This window comes from Porites lutea, chromosome 12 (genome assembly GCF_958299795.1).
Source record: "Porites lutea chromosome 12, jaPorLute2.1, whole genome shotgun sequence".
NCBI classification, from domain to species: domain Eukaryota; kingdom Metazoa; phylum Cnidaria; class Anthozoa; order Scleractinia; family Poritidae; genus Porites; species Porites lutea.
Window position 1 is genome coordinate 19,958,135 of NC_133212.1, and position 23,938 is coordinate 19,982,072.

At 37.7% G+C, this 23,938-nt stretch overlaps 2 protein-coding genes across 2 annotated transcripts; one reads left to right on the top strand and one right to left on the bottom strand.

Annotated features, from left to right (window-relative positions):
• The first annotated feature begins 83 nt into the window (after positions 1 to 83).
• Positions 84 to 15,311, top strand: LOC140921671 (membralin-like). The gene is made up of 13 exons (XM_073371678.1): positions 84 to 363; positions 1,680 to 2,058; positions 3,908 to 4,018; positions 6,442 to 6,564; positions 7,034 to 7,134; positions 7,648 to 7,705; positions 8,417 to 8,500; positions 9,001 to 9,133; positions 9,923 to 10,022; positions 10,522 to 10,720; positions 11,165 to 11,233; positions 11,596 to 11,843; positions 13,940 to 15,311. Exons 1-12 carry the CDS (start codon positions 223 to 225, stop codon positions 11,817 to 11,819), a joined length of 1,722 nt encoding a protein of 573 aa, XP_073227779.1. The 5' UTR covers positions 84 to 222; the 3' UTR covers positions 11,820 to 11,843; positions 13,940 to 15,311.
• LOC140921674 (trafficking protein particle complex subunit 13-like) lies at positions 14,608 to 23,926 on the bottom strand. Its single transcript, XM_073371682.1, has 14 exons — positions 23,782 to 23,926; positions 23,240 to 23,308; positions 22,189 to 22,288; positions 21,751 to 21,835; positions 20,712 to 20,842; positions 19,892 to 19,964; positions 19,750 to 19,794; positions 19,479 to 19,624; positions 18,960 to 19,074; positions 18,564 to 18,653; positions 17,694 to 17,794; positions 17,264 to 17,342; positions 16,950 to 17,024; positions 14,608 to 15,920 (listed from the first exon to the last, which is right to left on the bottom strand). The coding sequence occupies exons 1-14, from the start codon at positions 23,825 to 23,827 to the stop codon at positions 15,798 to 15,800; spliced, it is 1,278 nt and encodes a 425-aa protein (XP_073227783.1). The 5' UTR covers positions 23,828 to 23,926; the 3' UTR covers positions 14,608 to 15,797.
• Between the last annotated feature and the right edge of the window lie 12 nt (positions 23,927 to 23,938).

Consider the following 23,938-nt stretch of genomic DNA (forward strand, 5'->3'; position numbering starts at 1 on the left):
GGCGCGAGCACAGGGAGGTAAATCTCGACCGTGATTTCTCTAACGATCTGGGTCCAAATACGTCATCAAAACATGAAGCTTTTCATCGCAAAGATAATCCAGCACGTAAGATGGGTTTTGGTCGTGAACATGGCGACGTGCTGTAGTCGTAAAACGCTTAGGGCTTCTGTATTTTTAATGATAGGGACCTGAAGTATTGCTCAGTTATTCTGGAAGGTCATCATGCCCGTGGAAGGGACAAATCCGCTCATAAACGCCAGAGATAGGCTATTCCGCGCCCTGTTTTTTAAAATGGCGCTCATGTATGCTCGCTCTTTTCCTCCTCCAGTTCGTCTTCTTCTGGAGATGGGAGTTCTCATGAAGGTGCGTTAATATATTTGTTTGTAAATCCGGATGTTCAAGAGAAATGTTTACGTGTGCACAGCTGTTTTGAAATTAGTTAAAACAAAAATTTGGTGACATAATCAGCCAGCACTTGGAAACAGCAGAATCGCAGGACACATCTGTAGCTCATTAATACCTAGCCTCACATTAGAATCGCCACGAAGCGTGAAGTTTAATAGCCTGTAATGGCCACATTACAAACCAGTATAGTACCTTGCATGATTTGTGAATGTTAAAATTAGAATAATCATGCGAACGATGGCCTGTACAGTCGCAAATCAGTCGCAAATGTAGCCGTTACTTGGTGCTTTACGGTATGAAAATATATCTGGTGTTCAATATCCTACTTTTTCGTGACTTTCAAGTTTGAATTTTGACCAAAAATTATTCTCAGAATATTTAAAGTCGATTTTAATTATTTTGGTTTTTTGAATTATTTTATATGCAGCCTTTCATAGTTTTATATTGTTTTATTCGTCTACAACTGGGTCAATCTTTTGTATGAACTAAGAAAACGTTACTGTTACTAGCACAATGTTCATTTTGGAACAGTACTGTACTCTGGGATATATGGTTATTTCCCAGCTTTGGGACTTATCAGTGATGCTCATAAAAGTAAAGTTACAGCTTGTTCACCGTTTTGCTACCATATTTCGTTTAAAGATTTAAATGTGGTTTTGTTGTTGTATTTTGTTTGTTGGGATCAGCTAGTACAAGGTGGTTAATATTTCATATATTTTAAGCCCCTTTGTAAACCAGTCATGCACTCAGTTTAAAAGTGGATTTCGAGAATTATCTTACCTCTCAGGGCTTTAACTAACAGGAAGTAAACATCATACGTAAAAACAAACGACTGTGAGAAATATTGTTCTCAACTGTGTGACTGTAATCTGATTAATTTGGAACTGTGGTATTGTATCAGTGGAAGAATGAAATGTAAAGATTTGTTTTTATTAACTGGTTAATAGGGCAGATTGGCCACCGTACGGTGATAGAGAACCTGGCGTTTGAAGTGCTAGCTCTTTGGGAACGTTTCCAGTTAAAATAATTACTTCTGATGTAAAAAAATGCCGCAAAATATCAACGGTTTTTAAAATTTAAAAATGGCCTTAGAGATCTACAACTAGTACATGTACAGTATGTGTGTTAACTTTCATATATGAGTCATAGTGTTAACTTGTCCATACAATACTTTTACCCTAACTGGCCTCAGTAATAATCATAATATTAAGCTTTTCATGGTTATATTACAGTTTGACAGTTTGAATGTTTTCTCTTTTTCTTTTGTTTTCCAGGCGATGACTTGTTTTGTGATATTAGCATATATACACAATGCATTTTCAAGGACTCCTATTAACTGCTTGGATCATGTGAAGGATCAATGGCCAAGAGATGGAGTCCTTAGAGTAGTTATTTCAAGAAGTGCTGCTGTGAGCAGATTATCAGAAAATGATACAACAAGAACTAATGCTTCTAACAGCAATATTTCAGAACCGTTGCATGTAAATATTAGTCAATTAGGAGCTGATGTTATATCAGATCAAGAGAATTCGTCTTCTGTGAAAGATGTTTACAGTCATTTGTCAGATGGTAAGCCACAAAAGAATCCTCTTCCAGTTAGAGACACTGTTGTACCTAGTGCCTTTGAACTGCTGGCACCGATCAAAGTGGAAGGTAGGTCATAAAACACTTACATATACTTGTCCTTTTATTCCCCTGCCACAATTAGCTTAAACTAACTGCAGGTTGGGTGAAATACTGTAAAATTCCGAAAATAAGGCCCTTCATGTATAAGCCCCTCCAAATATAAGCCCCCCAAACTGGCAACGCAAAAAACCCTCCGTTTTTTCGCCCCTCCAAATATAAGTTCCCCCGGGGGCTTGTACTTGGAAAATGGCCCTCAAATACAAAGTAAAACAAAGCAAAAATGGTAAATTTACTTCCAACTATAAGGTTAGCCCAATCGATTTTGAAACCCAAATTTCCCTCCGTAGATAAGCCCCTTCGAATATAAGCCCCTCCAAAAATAAGCACCTCAAAAAGGGCCTTGGAAAAATATAAGCCCTGGGGCTTATTTTCGGAATTTTATGGTATTTCCTTTTTAACTTGTAAATGCCCGAAGGACATTTCACAAGTTATTGCTGTGGAATGCGATATGCAAATGAGTCACTCACTTACTTGTGGACTCAGGTCAGCTGGCTCCGAAGTGGCCCGATATGAAAACGACATGTTGTGTTATTGCCGAAGTGTACTTTGAGCAACGTCATTTGTGTATTCACTCACACCACCTTGTGATGAGAGAACCCCTGGGAATGAGGTTGTCATGCTCTTGTCCGCTGCAGAAACGTCACTGTAGGTCGTGTATAATATACATTCTACACTGCGAGTATCTCGATCATAAGCACTGCTGGGACTGTTTAAATTTACAGTAACATGACAAAGGAAGACCATTGTCAATAAAATAATAGCGAGGTTAACGTAACTGTTTATACCCCAAACCTGTGAATCTTTGCAGTGTGGTCTCTAGAAGGGCTTAAGCGGTCAAGAAATGAATTACAATCTCTGCCAAAAAGTCGTCTTCTAAGCCATTTCATGCCAAAAATCCAGCTAGTTATGCATACAGATGGATAAATAAAAAGACAGTAAGGCCATTTCTCAACTGACAGTCTAAAATATTACTGTCAATGAGAGCCAACTGACAAATTCATAATAACTCAAGGTGTATTTCTCTACATGTTTTCTACCCATGCTCAAGACTATGGTCAAGACTATCATGTTACCATGCTTTGGCTCGGAAATGATATTTAAAATACTGTTTTTATAATATTATGTTGTTTTTCACTTATTTTTCGCTGAAAGGTTATTTGCAATAGTAGTGTCTGAATACTATATCCTGCAATTGAATTCTTTTAATAAATACTTTATTTTATCACATGAATTCTTTTTTTAAAAAAAGGAAACAAAAAAACAATCTATTTACAGTACAAGTTCGCCACAGTTTTTACTTTGATTCCTTTTGATTCTCTTTTTATTCCTTGTAATCTGTTTGAAGTGATATTCATATGTAAAATTGTTGTTGTTAACTTTTGGTGTAAGGTGACTTAAGACTATCATTCTGTAGCTCGAGATTTGCATATGTTAAATTCAGGTTAAAATTTTTTAACCTAGGTTGATTCTCGTCCTTTGCCTCGTAGCCCTAATTCATGACTAATTAGGGCTACGAGACAAAGGAAAACGAGAATCAACCTACTGTAGGTTAAAAAATTGACCTGTAACACATACATGTAGTGACTGGAGAAATTAAAAGTCAAATTAATATTATGTAATGTGCATGTATGTCCAACACATTTTCTGGTTGTCTTGCTCAAAATACATGTAATGGTGACCACCTTGGATATACAGCTGTTGATGTATGCAAAAAAAGAAAACTTATTTGCAATTCTTCTCTGGCAGATGATTATCTGCAGGGGAGGGATTAATAATACATGTAATATAAAACTACTCCTAATGTTGCTTTGTGTAGGGGAAACAAAAGAAGAGTATGCTGTAGAGTATGCATTGGAATATGGCTTCTTGCGGCTGTCACCGGAATCCAGGAAGAAACTTGGCATTCCCGTGTTGCTTGTGGAACTGGGTAAGTTCTTTATCTGTAGATTATTGTGACAGGTCGTTGAATGTGTTAGTGCAGGACTTTGTTCTGGTGGTACCAGATGACCACCTGACCACCTACTCCTGACCACCAACCCCTCACCTAAGTCAACATTCACACTCATTTTTCACTTAGGGAAAGATTGTGACTTAGGTTAGGGGTAGGTGGTCAGTTAACGAGAAACCTTGCTCAGTGATTTTGTTACCTCTGCATCCTGCGTCCCTGATGCTTAAAAATCCCCAAAGATGCAAAATAGTTCATGGCATGTGTCCTGTAGGGCACAAAGATCACTACTGATTGATCTGAACATGTGTAGTTGTAGAAATACATGTATCCAGCCCATTCGTGTAACTTCTGTGGCAGTTACACTGTATTATGGCTGTTGTTAAATGATGCATGTGTCTTTTAGCCTTTGCTGTGCTTTGAAGTAGATGATGAGTCCGAGAACTGAACATAACTATTTGTAGCAAAATCACTGTTTGCTCCTGGAGGACTAAGAAATGTTAGTTTTTCACATGCTGGGCACAGTTGAATTTCACAGGTTCAGAACAATTTTTCTTAGAGCACAGCCTTGACTGAGTGCAGGGTTGTCATTAAGGTTTTATAATGGCTGGTGTCTCAGGGAAAGTAGCCAGTGATCTATCTGATGAATCTTCCCATTCCTTATGTTTGATTTGTTCTCAAACCTAGAGTATACATGTATGTGGCTGGCTGATTTTTCTGCAGTAGTCAGCAAAAAAGCAGGCTGTCTGCTACTAATGTCAGCCGTGTGTGAATGTTACACGTATCAAAATTGAAGAGGGGTAGGAATAGTTTAGGACCTCTGTTATTTTCAGTTTTATATTTTAAGGTGACAATCATGTCTGTATGGACTCAAGTACATGTACTCGGTTGTTCACACCTGGCTGTGGAGTATTTTTGGATGGTTACCACATTACTCCTTTATTAGTATTTTTACATTGGCTGCCTGTAAAGTTCAGAATTGAATTTAAAATCCTGTTGATTGTTTTTAAGATTTTTAAGGGCTTAGCACCTTCATACTTAAGATTTTTAATTACTCCTAAGCCTGTATCTAAATATAATTTAAGAAGTTCTAGTGACAGTACCCTACTTAGTTATCCAAATGTTAGCCCAAGGCAACTCTCGGTGAACGGGCCTTTCTGTTTGCTGCACCTAAGCTATGGAATGCTTTGCCAAGATTTATTAGGGAATCCATTTCAGTTGACACTTTGAAGAGAAAGTTGAAGACTCACCTTTTTATAAAAGCATTTGTACCACTTAGATTATAAGATTGTATTTTAAGCATACTAGACTACAAATAATTTTCAGCTTATAATTTTTAAGATTTTGCTAACAGATTTTATCTTTTTAACTTTTAGCCATTAGTTTTTCTATTCTATATCTATATTATCATCTTATTTTATCATTTTTACTATCATAATTATGCATAATTTTTATTATTAGTAGTATTATTGTTTTGTTTTGTTTTTGTTTTTGTTTTTTTTCCCCTATGGCGCGTTTGAATATATTTATATGGATATTTGCGCCTTATAAGTTTTTGAAATGAAAAAAAAAAAATGAAATGAGTGTGGGCCCGATGGGAGGGGGGTACTGCCATACATGAGCTACATAGGTATGTGCCGCTGTGAAGGGTGTGGTTTTCAAGCAGTTTACTCTAGGATAGGGTATATAAATCAGAGCGTTTGGGTCTAGAATAGGGTATCATTTTTCAGGAAACTGATCAGTTGGTTGAAGATTTTATCTAGACTAGGGAAACAGCTACTCTAGGATAGGGGGATCTGGGGAGTTTACTCTAGTATAGGGTAGCAAAATTTAGCTGAACTAGCTCTGGTATACATATGTAGGTTAAGGGTTCCAGGGTCCCATCGGCACATCCCCACCCAGAAATTCCTAAAGTACCCTCCCCCCCCCCCCCCACTGCGGGTGTGGGTGGTGATTCTTTTATTAAACTCTCTGACCCTAAATAAATAAATTAAATTTTGATTTTATTTGAGATAGCACATCCACAAAGTGGTTCTTCATCTACCTGATTCCTTGCTGAATTGGAATTTGGAAGGGTTGGTTTTTGATGAGAGGGGAAAACTGGAGTACCTGGAAAAAAAAACCTCCCTGAGCAAAGGAGCGAAACAACAACAAACTCTACCCACATTTGGTATCGATGCCGGGATTTGAACCCAGGCCACATTGGTGGGAGTTGACTGCTCTCACCACTGCGCCTCTCCCATAGATCTGCCACTGTCTAAGGAGGCTGTTTTTGTTTAGACCTGTTGTGGATCAAGCCTTTCTTGGGGTGGGGCAGGGGAAAGTGATGGTTTACAGCAGTAAATCCCCTAGACTCTCCACCCTGGATCTGCCACTGTGTAATCATCCAAACTCTTTCTGTTTAGACCCTGCTGTGGAGCAGTGTTTTGGTGATGCTTTAAGCCGGTTTTTATTGGATGAGTTCCTTGGGTATGATGATGTACTAATGTCAAGTGTCAAGAGACTGGCTGAATACGAGGATAACAAAGGTACATTGTGTATTGAATGTAATGTTTTGAATAGGTCACTGGGGAGACTGATGTTACTTGATTGGTGCTATTATTTTCTTTGTTACAAGCTGTCTTAGACTAATAATATTTTAGTCTGCCTTTACTCTTAAAATCTATCAGGGTCTTTTCACAGTGAACATTTTGGGAAACAAAGGTCGGTCACTTAGTAGTTGGTTAGTGGTTTTGTTGATTAGCGAGTTTGAGCTTACAGGGCTGTGCACCGCTGACAACTGGTGACTTTCTTTTGTAAAATCTGAGTTTTACATTAAACGTAAATATGCTGCTGAAGTCCTTGGTTTTTAAAGATTCGAAGCTGTAGAGTGCCTTTTAGATATTATTTTTCCCCAGACTTCAGCCTTTAACAATGACTTCAGCCCTTTACGAGACCTACTTTACCGTCACTTGTGATTTACCCATCAGGTTCTACAGCATACATCTTTTTTGGCAGGTTATTTGCGTAATGTTGTCACAGGAGATCACTTTAGGTTTGTTAGCATGTGGATGGCTCGAACTTCATACCTTGTGGCCTTAGTTCTCATGTTCATTTTTGTAAGTTTTTTCTTTTGTCAAACATTATGAACAAGGAGTTAGTTTCTACTTGTTTGTGTTGTGGTTCAATTTAGTCCTTGTTTTAAATCTTATTTTCCATTGTTTTCAATATCACCATACCCAAAAACAATTATTGGACAATGAAAATTTAAACCAAGCATAAAATTAATTTGAACAGCAGCTGCTGTATAACAGACATTTATTATATGCAGCCTTTCTGATTCTGTACAAGGGTTTATTTCCATTATTTTGTAAAACATGGTTAGTTTTATTGAAGGATGCAGCTTTGTTGGTTTCTACAACTTGAAATATTTTTCTGCATGACATTTATTAATCAAATGGGAAGATGCTTTGCGAAATTGAGATTATGATTGACATTGACTTTGACATGGTGCAGTGGTACAGATCTGTTATTGCTATAGCCCAACACAGGAGACCGGTAACCTGAAAGGCTGAATATAGAGAAGTTTCTAGTGAGTACCACTTATGTGTTACACTGTTTTAATTTTTCAGACTATTTCAATATCTATGCTTTTGAGGTATTGTCATCACCAGATCTTCGTGTTTATTGGTAAGTCTAACCTATTTTTTGCTTAAGGCTGTCCCTAAATTTTATTGTTACATTGTAATACTGGTAGTAATTTCAAATAAGGAGTGCATCCAACATGGAAGTGTGGTGGAGCAAGGGGAGTGCGGATGAGCCTTTAACTTCAAGGAAGGGCAGAAAAGAGAAAGCCGTAACAAAAACTGTGTCACAGGGACAGCTAATAGGGAGTTTAAAATACTAGGACGGCTATGGCGGCGAAGATGTCGCTTAGAATTAGATTTCGTGTTCTTTCAATCCTCACCGCAGTTATTCCAACTGGCTTACTTTGTCAAATGCAAGCCAAGTCTCTTGGAGTTATATTCCTATGAATTATTTATTTCCAAGTTGAGAAAAAGAAAGATAATTTCGTTGTTGCTGGTTCACATCCCTATAAAATGTGATGTGAAAGTACATGTTAGGTATTTTCAAGTCATAGTTGTGCAGTGATGGCAGTGAAATGTCCAAAAAAGTGTGAAGCATGTGCAGAGTTTTTGTTTTGCCTATTCAGCTTACTGCTTTTTTGACGTTCTCGTTTTTATCATCTTTGTGGCATCTTAAACTCCCTAATATTAAAGTGGTGTTACACGGGAAAGTTTGATGAGAGATGCAGTTGGGGCTGCACCTTCGTCTGCTAGAGCTTCTTCTTTTTGAGTTGCAGTTACACTGTGTTAACGAAGTGTTATTTCTTTTTGTCAGTAAACCTGCTTCAAATGCTGGATCTGAATGTGACAATAGCCTTTCCAGCAGCTCCGCTTTTTACAGTGATCCTGTCTCTTGTGGGTAAGCTTATTTGTCTGAATTGGATTTAAAATTAGGCAATAACACTCGGAAATCCCCAGTTTTAGTAAACGTAAAAACACCTTCTTAGTTAATGGCCATTATAAGCATCTTCACAACTTGATCTGGAAAAGAGTTTCCAAGTTGGTGGCCTAAGAAATTGATTGTGAATTTATAAAAGAAAACAAAATGGTAAGGTAATTTTCTGAATTGTTCTGAAATGGGAAGAAATTTTATTCAAGCTGATCAGATGAGTTTTACATCAATAAATTATACATGTCTGTATGGACAATTTTTTGTTCAAAATAAATAATGCTTAGTGCTTGCCAAAGTCTCATTGCCAAGCTTCTCAAAATAATTAAAATTAAAAAAAACCTGCATTTCAAGTTTTTTGCTTAATGCTCTGTGTGTGTTTGTTTATCTTTGCATAAAGAGCTTTACTGCTCCTCGTCTCTGAATGTGACTGTATTCTTTGCTCATTGATTTTTACTATTTGTCCACAGGAATGGAAGCTATTATGTCAGAATTCTTTAATGACACCACAACAAGCTTTTATATCATTCTTATTGTATGGACAGCTGATCAGTATGATGCTATTTGCTGCCACACACAACAGAGTAAAAAGTTTTGGCTCAGGTTTGGGAAAATTCATTCATTTATCTGCTAAATTTTAGAACTATCCATTTGAAGCTTCCCCATATTTTTGCGCAAAATCCAAGGTTAAACCTTACAGGTATTTCACCTGCAGTCGGTGACAAATAGTTGAGTAAGGCTCTTTGCCCTAAAGGGCTTTGTTGACATTTGTTGACTTCAAAAGGGAGAAAGTTTTCCCCTACTCCCTCCAAGTAATTTTGTGCTGCTGTTTGAGCTATCTGTAAGGGGTATAGAACGGTTCTTTTTAAAACGTGGTTCTCGGAAAATTTTGGCCTAATCTCGAACTCTCAGAAGCATTTGTGGTAGGTCTCTGACTCTCGTTTTCGGGTGATTTTGCTTGTCAGAGTCTCTAATTTTTTTTAAGTTTTGGTCTCGAATTTTCAAACCCGGGTCTTGCAAAGTCTTGAATTTACCATTTTATACCCGTTTTGTAGGAAACAACATGTGCTCCAGTTTTGAATGGAGGGAGGATGCAGGGTTGAAGATTGAATATTATAATGTCCTTTGTTTCCCAATTTACCCATGTAATGATCCACTATTTTCTGGTAAATGTACATTTGGAAGCGGGGTGTTGCTTCTTGAATTTATATAGTTTTTCTTTCTGAGTTGGAGTAAGAAGGGAGTCCATAGGCATACGCTGTATCTAAAGACTTCCCCAGCTGTGATAGGATCCTTAATTTTGCTACTGGCCTAATGAGGTGAATCTGTGATTGAAAAGTAATGATCCACCTATGACAATGGTTTGATGTATTTTTTGACTGCTTTTCACAGGTTTTTCTACTTGTATCACTTTGCATTTTATGCTTATCATTATCGCTTCAATGGACAATACAGTGGACTTGCATTGGTGACTTCATGGCTATTTATACAGGTACTTGAGTCATTTACTTATAATTGTTGTGAAAATAAAGGTAGTTGTGGAAAGGTTGGTGGAGTCCCAACTTTTGGGTCTATTGTAAACTTTACCATGTGTTTCAACAGGTGATTAGTCACTGAACACCAAGGAGAATGTTGAGCATAAATTAAGGAGAATCGCTAAATAATGTCATGCTCTGTGCTCTGTGCTCTGCCCTTGTGCTTTGCACTTGCACTCCACTCCTTTAACAAGACCTAAACTTCCATTCTACATACAGTCGACACCCGGTAACTCGAACCCTCTATAACTCGAACCTCCTGCTAACTTGAAGCAATTTTCAATTCCCTTCAGATCATTTTCAATATAATTTTACCCTGGATAACTCGAACTCCCGATAACTCGAACTGTTTTCTGTTTCCCTTGAAATTTTGAATTATCGGGAGTTGACTGTAATATTATGCTTTAGTAATTTTAAAGATTTAACTTGCTTTCGACCACCTTACTTTTTCAACAGCATTCCATGTTGTTCTTCTTCCATCATTATGAGTTACCAGTGATCCTGAGTCATCAGGCTGATCCAGAAGAAGACCTGTTAGCAGATCCTATTGCTGCACTCACAGATGAGGTGAATGTTCCTCCAGTTGATGAACATCCAAACCAGCAGCCTGCAGCTCATGAGAACATTCCACAACTCGATGTTCCTTTCAATGGTGGTAAGTAGATGCTACTTAACTGTGCTAACACATCAGGAGAAACCACAGGAAAAGGTGCATACAGTGGAAGCCCCAGCTTAAATTTTTCCCTTGGTAATTAAGCTGTTTTCTTCAACTGGACATTGAATGTAGTTGTTGAAGTGTACCGCATAGTAATGTAGTGTTTTAGGCCAGCCTGTGGTGTTTATCCACCACATTTATTTATTCCTACATGTGATGTTTTGACCTCGCTCAATACATGAAGGCCTTGGTCTGAGATTTCCCTGTAATGACCTCACTCTCAGTTAATAAGTGGTCTGTAAAGTCCTTGAAAGTTCAAAGAAGGGTCTTGGGAATTGCTCATTTTTGGCTTGAAGTAGCATACAAAGTCTGAATTTAACACTCTTAAGTAATATTAATCTATAACAAATTTTCAGTCCTTCCACGACTATTTTTTCGGTACAGATGATGAAGGACAACAGCTGATCTTTGGAAGTAACACAAGAGAGAGTATCCATTTATCCACAGAGGAAGGTGAGCTGAGATCTTGAATTTAGTGCACCTGTATGTGCATACTTTTTATTCTAGCACTCTTTCACAAATATTTTTCGTGAGGCCCTAGTTGATGCAAGGGAACAAACAGCTGTAGGCCACCACCATAATTATCAAGAGTTCTCCCTTTTTCTTGGAAGAGAGAAACAAAGCCAGCTTCTTTTACCAAGACCAAATAATTTATTCTTGAAATACCAGAGTAATAAGCTTTAATAACAGTGACCCCCAGCCACCCCAGCCCACCCCATTTTTTGATCATTGTTCTGCAGGTTATAGACAATCTGAATGTTGCAAGATTTAGGACAAAGGGTTAAATTTTTTAACAAAGATCTCTTAATACTCAGATGGAAGAGTGAGCATTGGAACATCATTGACAAGACGGTGGGGGCCCCGCTCAAATGAGACTCAGTCCGAATATGAGGAACACAACAGCAATTATTTTCTGCCCAGTCATACCAACACTGAAAGTGAATTAGAGAGGTTTGGAGGCACAACCACAGGGTATCGCTCCTGGCAACAGGCTTCTGATAGCTCAGTTGTAGAACAAAGTCCTGGTCAAAACCATTAACCATCACTTTATTGTATCGCTTGGGTGAGTCTATGCTTCACAGGTGCACTCATGTTTGTATTGAATGAACTAGAAAGTGTTCATTTGAACTTCTCCATTCATTCTATGTCCACTGCATGCCTTCATTTGCTAGTACAGTAGAACCTTAATATAACAAACCTCTATACAACGAAGTCTTCGGTATAGCGAATTATTTCCTTTTCCCCAGTAATAGTAAAATATATGGAAAAGAACCTTGATATAATGAACCCTTGCTATAGCAAACAAATTTTGCTACAATCAGGGACAAAAGTAGTTGACACAGTTGTTTAAAACGGGTGCTTTTAACAAACATTTAATTCATTTATTATTTCATTCCTTTTAAACGCCGTAAATCCCCTCACCCCCCGAATCAATGTTGTCTGAAGGAAAAAAAAGGACTTGAGGGTCCAAAATTCAACATTGACTGTGGGGGGAAGGGGTTGGGGTAGACAAGGGAAGGGGATAAGTATATCCACTATGCAAAAAAGGGCCATTTTATGGAAGTGTGTCAGTACTTTGTCCCTCATTGTAGTACCTTGGCTCTTTGTTACATCGAGGTTTCACTGTAAACTTTTGACAATATTACCAGTATACATATGTATGTGTTATTGACCAAGCATGAGGTCAGATCAAGATGACTGTATATTGGCCAAGTTTTTTTATGTATTTATTAAGGACCGAGACAAAGTCAAAATTTTACATGAATGCAAAAGAAAAAATGAAGAAAGAAAGAAAATAAATGAGGCCAATATCAAGCCACCATTTTGACTGAATAAGCTTGGTCAGTTACCAGTAATGATTTACTATGTGGCCATAACAAAATCTGATCTTGTGGGACCAAGTGTTAAGTGAGCAAGATAGACCCATTTTGTTCGATCAGGTAGCCAATCATATCAAAGTTTTCACTTGATCTTGTCTATTCGCCGAACCAGCCAAAATCATTAATTTTGTGTTATCCACCATAACTACTTGTAACATGTTAACGATGGAGAAGGAAATGATCCTCAAAGATTTTACAATGGCCTTTGCTGTGGGAGTTTAGTCCATTTTTTTCAGATTTCTGATTCCAAATTTGTGGGCATGACAATTAATCTAAGCTTAATACTTTAGACAACACAGATACACAAACAATTTGTGCCTTCTGTTTTCGTCTTTATTGACATCTTTAGTTGTGACGCGGGTGGCTATGCAATTTCCTACCAAAATAACCCAGGGTTGTCAGAAAGTTTTGAAGTAGACGGCTGAGTTGTCAAAGAAAGCAGCTAGTTCAGGGATATTCTATTTAACAAAACGCCATCCATAAAGAAATGTTAAGCAGAGTAGCCGGCCGATTCTAACCAAGAAGGCAGCAATTTTTGCCTGCAGTAAGCTACTTTTGACAACCCTGATAACCTCGAGTTGCATTTGGGTTGCCATACCTGTTGATTGAGTCATTTTTGCATTGGTATGCCTGTGGTGTGAACAGACAGTTGCTCGGTGTATGGTCACATGATTACCAAATTTTCTGGGATGGGTAGATTTACTTATTCATGGTGCTTCGCTGGCACATGTTTTGTGCGGGCGAGAGCTCTGCTATAATCACTCCAATACATTATCCACTAGATAGAGATTTGTCCAGTGCTTAGTGCTATCCACCTTTTTAATTGGGGCCTGGGCTCGGTGGTTCAAAAGGTGGATAATGCTATCCACCAGATAAATCACTATCCAGTGGATAGTGCAATCGGTTTTTGTAATACTTGTCCACTGGATAGTGATTTATCCGTTGGATAGCGCTATCCAACTTTTGATCAACCAGGGCCTGGGGCCCGTTTCTCGAAAGTCCCGGTAACTTTTTGGGCCCGAAATCAAATTTTCAAATCGAAATATAAAGAATAAGAGCGCGGGTTCTGGCTAGCAAACTACTCCATTGTGTTTCATTAACTGATAGTTTTATCATGCTAGATGAAAAACTATTGAAAACACTACCTTGCATGTAAACAACAACAGCTTTACGGGCCCGTTAATTATCGGGACTTTCGAGAAACGGGCCCCTGGTTGTTAACATGTCTGAGTGTTGCTTCCTATACAGGTACGTAATATTTTTCACTCTTTGTCACAAGGTGTCCGACAATGAACCTGTTTGCCACACAAGATGTTTATCAATGGGTCCTTTTTTGCTGAGGGAAATTTTCTACAGCCTGTTGTTGGACTGGGTTCAAATTTGGATGAGGAAGTTACACCGTGATGTACATGTAATGAACACACAGCTGGCTATTTATGATGCATACAGCAGATGTTTATACATGCAGATAGAAACTGTTTCAACCTGTTGTTGGGATGGCCTTAATCTTGGATACAAAAGGTCCACCCTGATATGATTATCACACCTGGATATTTATCATGCAGATGGCAAATGGAAAATGTTGATTTTCTTCAGCCTCCTTCTTTATACTTGGATTATGTACTTCAACCCTGATTTTATAGACACATCACACAAACTGGCTATTTTGTATGCAGATGGCAAACTTTGCTGCATTTAATGGTGATAATGCTCAATGCCCAGCTTGGGAAGGTAACTCCAGCTGTACAAGTATATGAAAGCATCCTTGGTGTTTGCTGATATTCTAGTGCCTTCTTATGCCTCAAGCCGAAATTCGTGCCAACTTCTCCACATGTATCTTTGCCAAAAATCATTTCATTAAAAAGAAGAAAAGCACTAAACAGTGGCTGACTATATATAGATATTGTATATCTTAGAAAGGATGACATAAAAAATGGAACTGAAGAGTGGCAGATCTATAAGATATCTTTATTTACATCTTACCTAGACAAGTGCATACCCTAGAGAATTATTTTTAGATGCAGATGTCCACGTTAATGCTTGGTACAAGAGAGAACAGAAAGGATCAGAAAAAAAAAAGAAACCTTATTCCTCTGATAGAACTTCTTGGAAATTTCTCTTAAGTTATTATTAGTCACAGAAAATTATGGAAAATGCAATTTTCAAAAATGCTGTATCTTTAGAGTGGATAGTATCTTTCATATACCATCATTAGATACCCCATAATAATAAAACCAAAAACTGGCACCAAATTTGTGACATATTCCCCAACAAAACTATCAAGATCTGAAAATAACTAAGAGGACAAGTTTGAATTTCTTGTTGTTTTGTCACTACAGATAAACAGAGAAAGAGATTACCTCCAAAACAGGGCGAATCATGGCTGATTAGCTTTCTCGGCTTTTATCCTCTCATTGTTAAGGAACATACCACTAGTTTTTGTTCAGATTTCACGGTCATGCTAGCTCAAATGAGAAGTTCAGTTCGACTGTTGATTTAAGAAACACCTGCTCGATTCACAGATAACGAAGCCTTGTCAAGGCCTAATTTGAAAGGTTTTTAAGTTTATGAACCAATCATTTTATTCTTTGGTCTTATGTAGAAAGCAGAGGTAAGGTGTAACAGTTAATAAAGAGATAATGCAGAAATTATATGGATATGTTGTTTATCTTTAACACTGGGGTGCGGGGTACACTCATTGATCTTTTCATTGTCTGTCCTGTCTACCATCAAGAGAGAACTATGTGATGATGATGATGATGATGATGATGATGATGTTAATAAGTCAAGGCTATGCTCTATGCAAAATTGAAGGCAGCTCCGAGTTCTGGCCCTGTAAAACCTGGTGCTCAACATAATTATTGTTTGTATGAAGAAACTCAGATTTTCTAGTCCCCTGAGAGCAACAAAAGTTGGGGACCAGGGGGCACCGGGCGCAGCTAAAGCACATTCCTGTAAGTGGTCAGGATGTTATTAGACACCCACTGACATCTGTTTTCTTTGTCATTAATATCTCTTTTCTTCTCTGAGCAGTTTCTTTGTCTTTTGTTGCAGAAGTTTCCATATAAATTACCGTAGTTATGGCTTCAAATCGATTCTTTATAAAGTCTCTGTTTATTGTTATTGAGCCAAATTGGTCATCTCTTGGATTGATGAATGAATGGTGAAAGTTCTGATGAGTAAACAAAAACTTGTGCCAAGTTATCCAACTCGTAAGTCCGTGAAGAAATTGTGTCTATGATTTGCAAGCCTCCAACACTCTGAAAGCAATAAAAGAAAAACAGTTTATCAGTAGGTGAAACGTGATTGTGCTCGTAAGTGTAGCCCTGAATAGGATTGTTGTTGACAGTGACTGACATTTCGACAACCTGTGGGGTAGTCATCTTCAGAATCAAAGTGAGTTGTATCACATCAGTTGATGGTATTTATTTTCCTTCCCCTGTGGGGTATAAGGGACTACTTGTCTAAGAAGAAGGAGATTAGAGGCCAGGACAATTCAAGGACTCGGGAGGGACACAAAAAGGACTCTAGAAGGACACAAGGTACACAAGAGGGACACCACTGGGTACAAGGGGTACACTAGGGGTGGACAAGAAGGAAACTAAAGGGTCACAAGAAAAACACTAGAGGGGCAAAAGAGGTGAAATACATGGGTAGAAGAAGGAAACTGGAGGAACATGAGTCATACTACAGGAGCATCAGGGGTACAAGAAGGAAACAAGGAAGGGGTACAAGGAGGAACATTCATGAGTCATACTAAAGGAACACCACAGGGCACCAGAGGTGAACTATACGCCGGGGCACAAAATGTAAACTAGATGGACACTAGCACGACACAAGAAGCCTACAGCAAGGACACAAGTGGGAAATTACAGGGACAGTAGAGGACCTAATCTGTAAGACACAGAGATATAAGACACTAGACGTTGTCATTGCCAGAAATTGTAAAGTCCCCATCTGTTCTTTTTTGTCCGCAAAGAGTAAAAAATGTAAAAGAGACAGGGTGTAGCAGTCTCAGCTGTTTTTGTTCTTAACAGAGATAACTAGATGGACGTGAGACAATCTGTGAGCTGACCGAATGGCAGTTACCTGATTTTATCCAAAACAAGTTGAGTTCACATATGGGAAAGATGATTAGTGTTGAAAATAATTATTATTTGAACCGAATATATAGAAATAAAACAACATAACACTGCCCTTGAATTAATGAAACAATGCAAAACTACAGGACTGTTAGCGAACTCAAAATTTCCATCTTAATCATAATTGCATAAAACTATAAATCATACCTGCATTCCAGCAGCAAGAGGGAGAAGATTGAAATGTAATTCCACTGAATTTCCTGGAAGAAGAGGACCTAGATTCTACAACAATACCAACAAAAAACTGCTTCAAAAACGTTACAGGTCAAAATCTCGTTTCAATGAAAATCCTACCTCACCTTTGTTGACATAAGGGGTTTTTTGATGGCAGGGATTTTGGTGATGTATGAATAGAAAAAGAAAAAAACTACCAAAGAGTAATTTCTTATGATGCTGTTTATTACAATACCATACACTTAACAAAGTGTTTCAAAGTTTCAGAAATTTTATTCAAGGCGTACCTTTCCAGATGTACCACACCACATCAGTCCACCATCTTTACTTTTGGTCATAAACAGTTTCAGTTCCATCTTTCTGTCACTGATAAAAACAAGAATTCACAAATCGTGAATATTATGTAGCCAGTGGTACAATTTCCATGTGTTGTTTACTTTTAGACCAAGTAAGCCAGTCCTGCTTGATATTCAGGTACACTGTAAAAACTCTTTTGATAATAATTAAGTGGTTTTCCTGTTTGATCTTAAATCTATTAGACCCAAGAGCAATGAACATCACTCAAAATTAAGGGCTTGACCAAAGATGAATATTATTGATAACTTTGACAACTTCTTTCTACTATTTGCATAGTAAAGTTGCAACAATGGGAATTTAACCTTGATAATATTATTATTAGGGCTCAAAGGGTCAACTTCTGCTGAAAACACTACTTACCAAGTGTTTCTGAGTTTTATTTTCAGTGGGAACCTGTTTTCCACTAAAACGGCATCTGGGATTTGAACAACGCTCATTTTGATGTCTAACACAGGAGGAGGCTGAAAAAAAATTTAAAATGATATTCTGTTGATAATGATTATTGTCTCCACAAATTGAACTGTCACTATTTATCACTGCATGTACATGTGGGAAGATGTTTGGCTTCATTTGCTAAACATAGCTACCACAAAATGACAAGGATAACTTTCGGGCAATTTTGAAGCTTCTAAGTCCTGGAAACAACCTTAAGCACCTTTTAGGTGTAAAGAGAAAACATGGTGACAATGAGACGGTTCCTTTGTTTAACGAATGAGGAAAAGGTCTTTAATTGCCGCATTATCTGTTAAACTGTATGGAATTATAATCTTCGCACTGCTCAACTTTCAGCTTCTTTCCACTTAGTAACTTCTCAATTCAGATTATACTTTTATTTTATTTATTTATCATTTATTTTATTTTGTATCATTTATCCTCCAATCTTCTTCACCACCTTCCCCTATGGTTTTGCACTGATAGGAAGAGCCAATATCAAATGATCAGTGACTATAGAGCGTTTTTGCTCTCATGGCCAGCATCTATGCAAATCTATTCGAACAAAAGAAAGCATTTAAATAAGAAACGAGTCCAGCTCCAACAGAATTGGTTTGGAACACCAATATGGCTGTCGTGACGTCATGTTAAAATGCTCTGTTCAATGCTTTTGCAAATTGTCTTCCCCGTCTTTAACTACATGGTATTTCTTGACACTGTAAGGAGTTTATTGTTTATCTTTTAGGGTCTACAATGGAGAATGTTAAGAGCATTTAATTCTTTTGATAATGTACTCACAACTCTCTGTAATTGGCTGGTTTGAAGTCTACCCCTTTCTCCAAATGCTGTTCTCCATACAATGTCCAACTTCCCCACAACATTTGCAACCTAGTTATAAAGAAAAAAAATAAAACAGTGCCTCACGCCTCCAGCTCATTTAGGGGAAACATCTGTGTTTAGGTTGGGGGGTAGCGGAGGGGAGGAGGTGGTTGGAGCATATCAATATTAATTATTTGGAAGTCTTGTAGTTTTGAGTAAAGTATGAGTGAAGTCAAGGGGTGGGCTGTGAAGTTTTCGTTCATTGGAGGATTTCTCTAACCCCTCCAGTGAGTCATAAATAAATCAGTGACTGAAACCTTAAAGAGAGGAATGACTCACATATAATTATGCTTGATAATAAGGCAGTTCTCATACCTTAACATTCTTGTAAGTGGGTTGCACTGGTGTCAGCTTGTACAGATACTGCCTTGTGTCATTTGGGTTCATGTACGATCCTCGTCCAAATATACTCTCTGCGACAGCTTCATCCCTGTTAATGCAAAACAGAGTCCTTTTAGTTACTCCTGTTATGTACAGTACCAAAGGTGGATATTACCCCCGGGAGTGAGGGTGAAGCCAACAGGTGAGGTCTCCTGGAGAAATTGTCCCTAACTTTCAGGGCAGTCATTATGCATGGTTTTAAGTGGCTAGTCCTGTAGAAAAAGTAGCTGGTTATTTATCCCACAAATCTTCCCATATTTGCTGTGTTTGACATTTTCAAATTTGAGTAGCTGGCTGATTTTACTGCTGCAGTAGCTGGCCAAACAAGCCAACTGCCTGCAACTAATGACAGCGCTTATCTCAGACCTCCCCCCCAGAAAAAAAGGGTGATCCAATAATTTCCCAAAGAAATGTTACAATGTAAGTCATTAGATGTACACTGTCTCATCTCACCCACTAACATCCTTTTTCTGGTCAGCTGGGATGAAATTGAGGTCTGTGACAGTGTAAACGGCTGAGGGCTCCAATTGTACTGACTCCATTACCATAGGACTTGAAGTTATGTTCTGTACTTGTGCTTCAAGAAATACTTCATCATCCTTGCACCAAACAAAAAACAAAACCCTCAGGAGTTTAATTAACCATGGTATCAATATAATGAATACAAATGACTGCATGAGAAAAGCCATCTAAAACACAAACAAAAGAAGAGTTTCATGCTTACCATGGCATTATAAAACTTTGTTTTAACATCAAGAGGTTTAAGGACCTAGTGGAGTTAAAATCAGTTGAGAAAGGCATGAACCTTGTAGAGTTTATTTATAGTTTAAAAGTTGTAGCATTTTCTGTAATTCAAAATTAATCACCTGAAATTTAAAGAATTTCCTAAAGTACATTTTATCACCATTTATGGTTGCATAGCTCACAGCACAAACAAGTCTGTAAGGAAAAGTAAAACAAAATTGTTGCAACAAACATTTGTGTTGTTCAATCCACATGGCCAGTATATTGGCACACTACTTGGCAACTGACAGGACCCCTCAAAGGATTTGTGGCCATTAATTGTTGTTTTTTTGGCGGGGAGTGGGTGGGGAAGGAACGCTGAGTGGTGAGAGGACTTTCCCCTTTGCCGATGTGGCCAATTGCAAGCTTTAGTTCAGACCTATGCCCACATTTGGTGGGCCTCAGAATCCGGCTACCTTTATCTGACAGGATTTCACCTCTCCTCATGCAGAAACCAGCACTTCCATAAATCTGGAACACATGAACATGCGCTGTACACAAGTTTGTTGGTGTTTTGTCTATATTGTACTCTCTTGAGAGAGGCCAGGGAATATCAATATTCTTTCAATATTAGGCTGATTTAGCTACAGAAAGGGGAAAGCAAGCAGAAAGGAGTAAACTCGACTTCTCGTGCCCAATTTGCCTCTCCGCAATTGGTCAAGCCAGTTGTTTGGTTTGCACACACCGTTGTAAACTGACATTCCCGTTCTGTTGCTAAATCAGCCTATTTTTCTGAAGCAGCACATTGTGTGTTTTCAGAAAATATACATGCTTTACCCAATTACATGACATAAATGTGGCTAAGAAGCAAAAGAACAATGCATGAATAATGGGCAACTGGCATTTTATTGCAGGAAAAATCTGGTTGAAGCTCACAGATGACTTTCATTTGTGAAAACTCACATGTGTGTTCCCAGTTCTTTCACTTCGTGGTGAATAACCTGATCAAAGCTCTCTTCCGGATCAAGTTTAGGAACTGGCATGTTAGATGTACCAGACAGAGTCAATCTTTGAGATGATGTTTGCAAATCAGTCTGAAATTTTGAAAGAAAGTTGTAGCGTAATGACTTAATCAATCTCTTTTAAATTGGTATTATGTTATTAAATACTTCCACAAAGGTCCAGACTATCCAGTATTGAAACATGTCAAGAAACAAACTCAAGGCAGTTGATTTAACTTTGCAGAGGCTCCAATTTCTCAGTTTCTGCAGAAAGACTGGTATAAGTCTGCATTTGACACTGTAATTAAATTCTTATTTTCCTAAAAGATCTATACAATGTAGCATGGCCATTGCTTGTGCCTGAGATGATTTTCTCTGCATGTCTTACAGAGCATATATATTTATTTCATACTATATTTTATCATGAATTAGTTGTAGCAATTGAAAATAATTATTGATTTACAAAGGATCTATGTACAGTATTTACAATGTATTAGTATAGGTAATAGCATGATTTGTACTGATATAATTTTGGCATAAATACCACGAGTGATATTTTGAAATTGTTTTACATAATTTCACGATCTGTTAGGCGAGTGAAATTTGAGACAATTTTGAAATATCACAAGTGGTATTTATGCCAAATATCATGTACAAATCATGCTATTATTTGTTTATACTACTACCTTCAAAAGGTTTGTAATTTTCACGTGTAGGTATTTCAAATTAAGCTGAAATACCACTGCTCTAAGCCAATCAAATTGCGGAAATTTCTCATCCAGTAGTATAACAGTGGAAGCCAAACACTAGCTCTCATAAGCGGACAGCAATGCCACCTTCACAAGACCCCATTTCTCTCAACTCCTGTACAAACTTTGTATTTTTACATTCTTGTAAGCAGTCAGCTCCAATAACAAATACCTTTTTGACATTCAGTGGGTGAACACTTACAAGAGCTTCCATAGTAGTTACAAGTAAATGTAGATTTATTTTATACAGACCTTGATAACAATATCTTTAACTGGCTGGTTACTGTCATTGTGGACACTAACATAACTTGAAAAAACTTCACCAAGGAAAATATTTCTGTGATGTGAAGAAAAACAAATAGTTAATAAAATAATAATATTAATAACATCATCAATATTATATACTCTTAAAAAGTTAAAAGTTCTGTGTAATATTACTTCCTTTTGTACAATTTGCTCTTAATTTTGTCACTAAGAATTTCTGTGTTTACTGGCTGGCAGCCAGATTGGCTGTCAATATTAGTTGATTAAATAATGTACATGTATTGATAGGGAACAGATCTAGCTTATAAAATTAATGATTGTTGTTCTTAACCATTCATCAGTATGCATGCATGCAATTTCACAATGGTTAAACTACAAATGACACAACATTACGTCCCAAAGTAAGTATATCTCAGTTCAACTTACCCGAATGTCTGTGGCAAAACAAATAATTCCCCTAAAGCAAAGGTACTGAGTCCTTTTACTGAAGTTATATCGGATAGATGTGCATCCTCAAATGTATCTCCTGAGAAAAACCATTTTACCAACTATTATATATAAGTGTATCATCATAATTTATAATAATTTTTTATTATACTAGTTATTATGATTATGATTATTATTACTTTATCATCATTATGATTAGCTAAATTATACATACATGTATTACTTTACTGTATCTGTTGGGTTTGATAAAAAGGTGGTAAAAATTATTAAAATAAACAAGAATAATACTGGTATGTGGTATAAATGCCAGCCAGATAGATTTTAGATACGCTACAAAAATGGCCCTATGATGTAGAACCTTTCTAAGGTGTTACATAATAAAAATAATAAAGTAGAGTCCAGGGTAGTCACTGATGGCCGGGGGAATTTCTTCACGCAATAAAATTTACAGTTAGTGATGAAAAAGATGCTTGTCAAAATAAAGCAGGCTGCTGCATGGTTGTTCACAGGGTGAAAGTGACACCTGTACTGGCATGGGTATTTTGCAGAAAACTGAATGCTGCAGGCAGAAATTATGCCAAATGACTCTGAAGTTGGGCGATTAGGATAGCAAACTGAGTGAATCAAGTTTCAGGTCACTTTTCACTCCCAGAATAATGACCCTGATTCCCTCAATCTCCTAACACTATTTACTAAACTGCAGAGTCATTTGGCATTCTGCATCTCATTCAGCATTTGACAAATGTAGAACACCGAATGACTCTTAAGAGTGGTGACTTGGGTGAGGAAACTGAGTGAATAAAGTTTAATGTCTGCTTTCTTAGTTAAATGACCCTAAAATAATGGAACCTGATTCACCTAGTTTTCTAACCCCAGTCACTAAAGTCAGAGTCATTCAGTGTTCTGCATTTGGCTTTCAGCAAAGTACCCCTGCTGCACTACTATTGATGGGATACATCATGAGCAGAATACAATGGAAAACTTTCCACATAATCTGCTAATAATTTTTTTTACGAGAAATATGATTCACCTGGCAGATCTTGAGATTCATTTGTTACGGGCACACTGGTGTAAAGTGATGGTCTAGTCAGTCTCATGACTACAAAGTATAATTTAGAAATACTTTATTACAAGTAATACTCCATTCAACAGTACCTATAAAATAAGCCCCACCCACTATTTGGCAGCAAATTACTGAAGTGCAGGTACACAAAATTTCCAGTAAATCAGGGTTGGGAGAATCACAATTAATTTTCATTGAGCAACCACTTCCGTTTACCAGCGAGGGTGGAGGGGGAGGGGAAGGGGGGGTCATAAGCATCTTTCTAAAGATTTGGTTGTCCAGTGAAAGCTGAAGAGAATGGAAATAGTTTTCGCATGCTCAACTGATGCGATTACTAATTTTCCGCTGCATTTCGAGAGATCCCACCAGAAAACTACAAAAAGGAAGCTATGAAGCTTGAACACCTTTTGCAGGCAAGAAAGAGTCCATCGAACATCACTGGGAGATGTGGATGACAAAACAGCAACAATCTGTACAAGGTATACGAACAAATACAGATAGAAACATACCTTTCAAAGTCAACGAATGCTCTCTTTCTCTGAGTCCGGCGTCCATTTTGTTTTGACTGGAACGGCAAGACCAAGACCAGCGGCTTCCTCCCTAAAAATACGCGTTACTTTTGTGCGCGTGTACTGATATTCATCTCCGCTGTTCAAACCAGTGTTT

Excerpts from the sequence above, each read along its gene's own strand:
- LOC140921671 (XM_073371678.1), top strand. The coding sequence starts at position 223 with ATGCCCGTGGAAGGGACAAATCCGCTCATAAACGCCAGAGATAGGCTA. Across the intron at positions 2,059-3,907 it reads GGCACCGATCAAAGTGGAAG|GGGAAACAAAAGAAGAGTAT; the intron begins GTAGGTCATAAA and ends TGCTTTGTGTAG. Across the intron at positions 7,135-7,647 it reads TAGTTCTCATGTTCATTTTT|ACTATTTCAATATCTATGCT; the intron begins GTAAGTTTTTTC and ends TTAATTTTTCAG.
- LOC140921674 (XM_073371682.1), bottom strand. The coding sequence starts at position 23,827 with ATGGACGCCGGACTCAGAGAAAGAGAGCATTCGTTGACTTTGAAAG. Across the intron at positions 21,836-22,188 it reads GTTTTGCCACAGACATTCGG|AAATATTTTCCTTGGTGAAG; the intron begins GTAAGTTGAACT and ends TTCACATCACAG. Across the intron at positions 17,795-18,563 it reads CCAGCCAATTACAGAGAGTT|CCTCCTCCTGTGTTAGACAT; the intron begins GTGAGTACATTA and ends ATTTTTTTTCAG.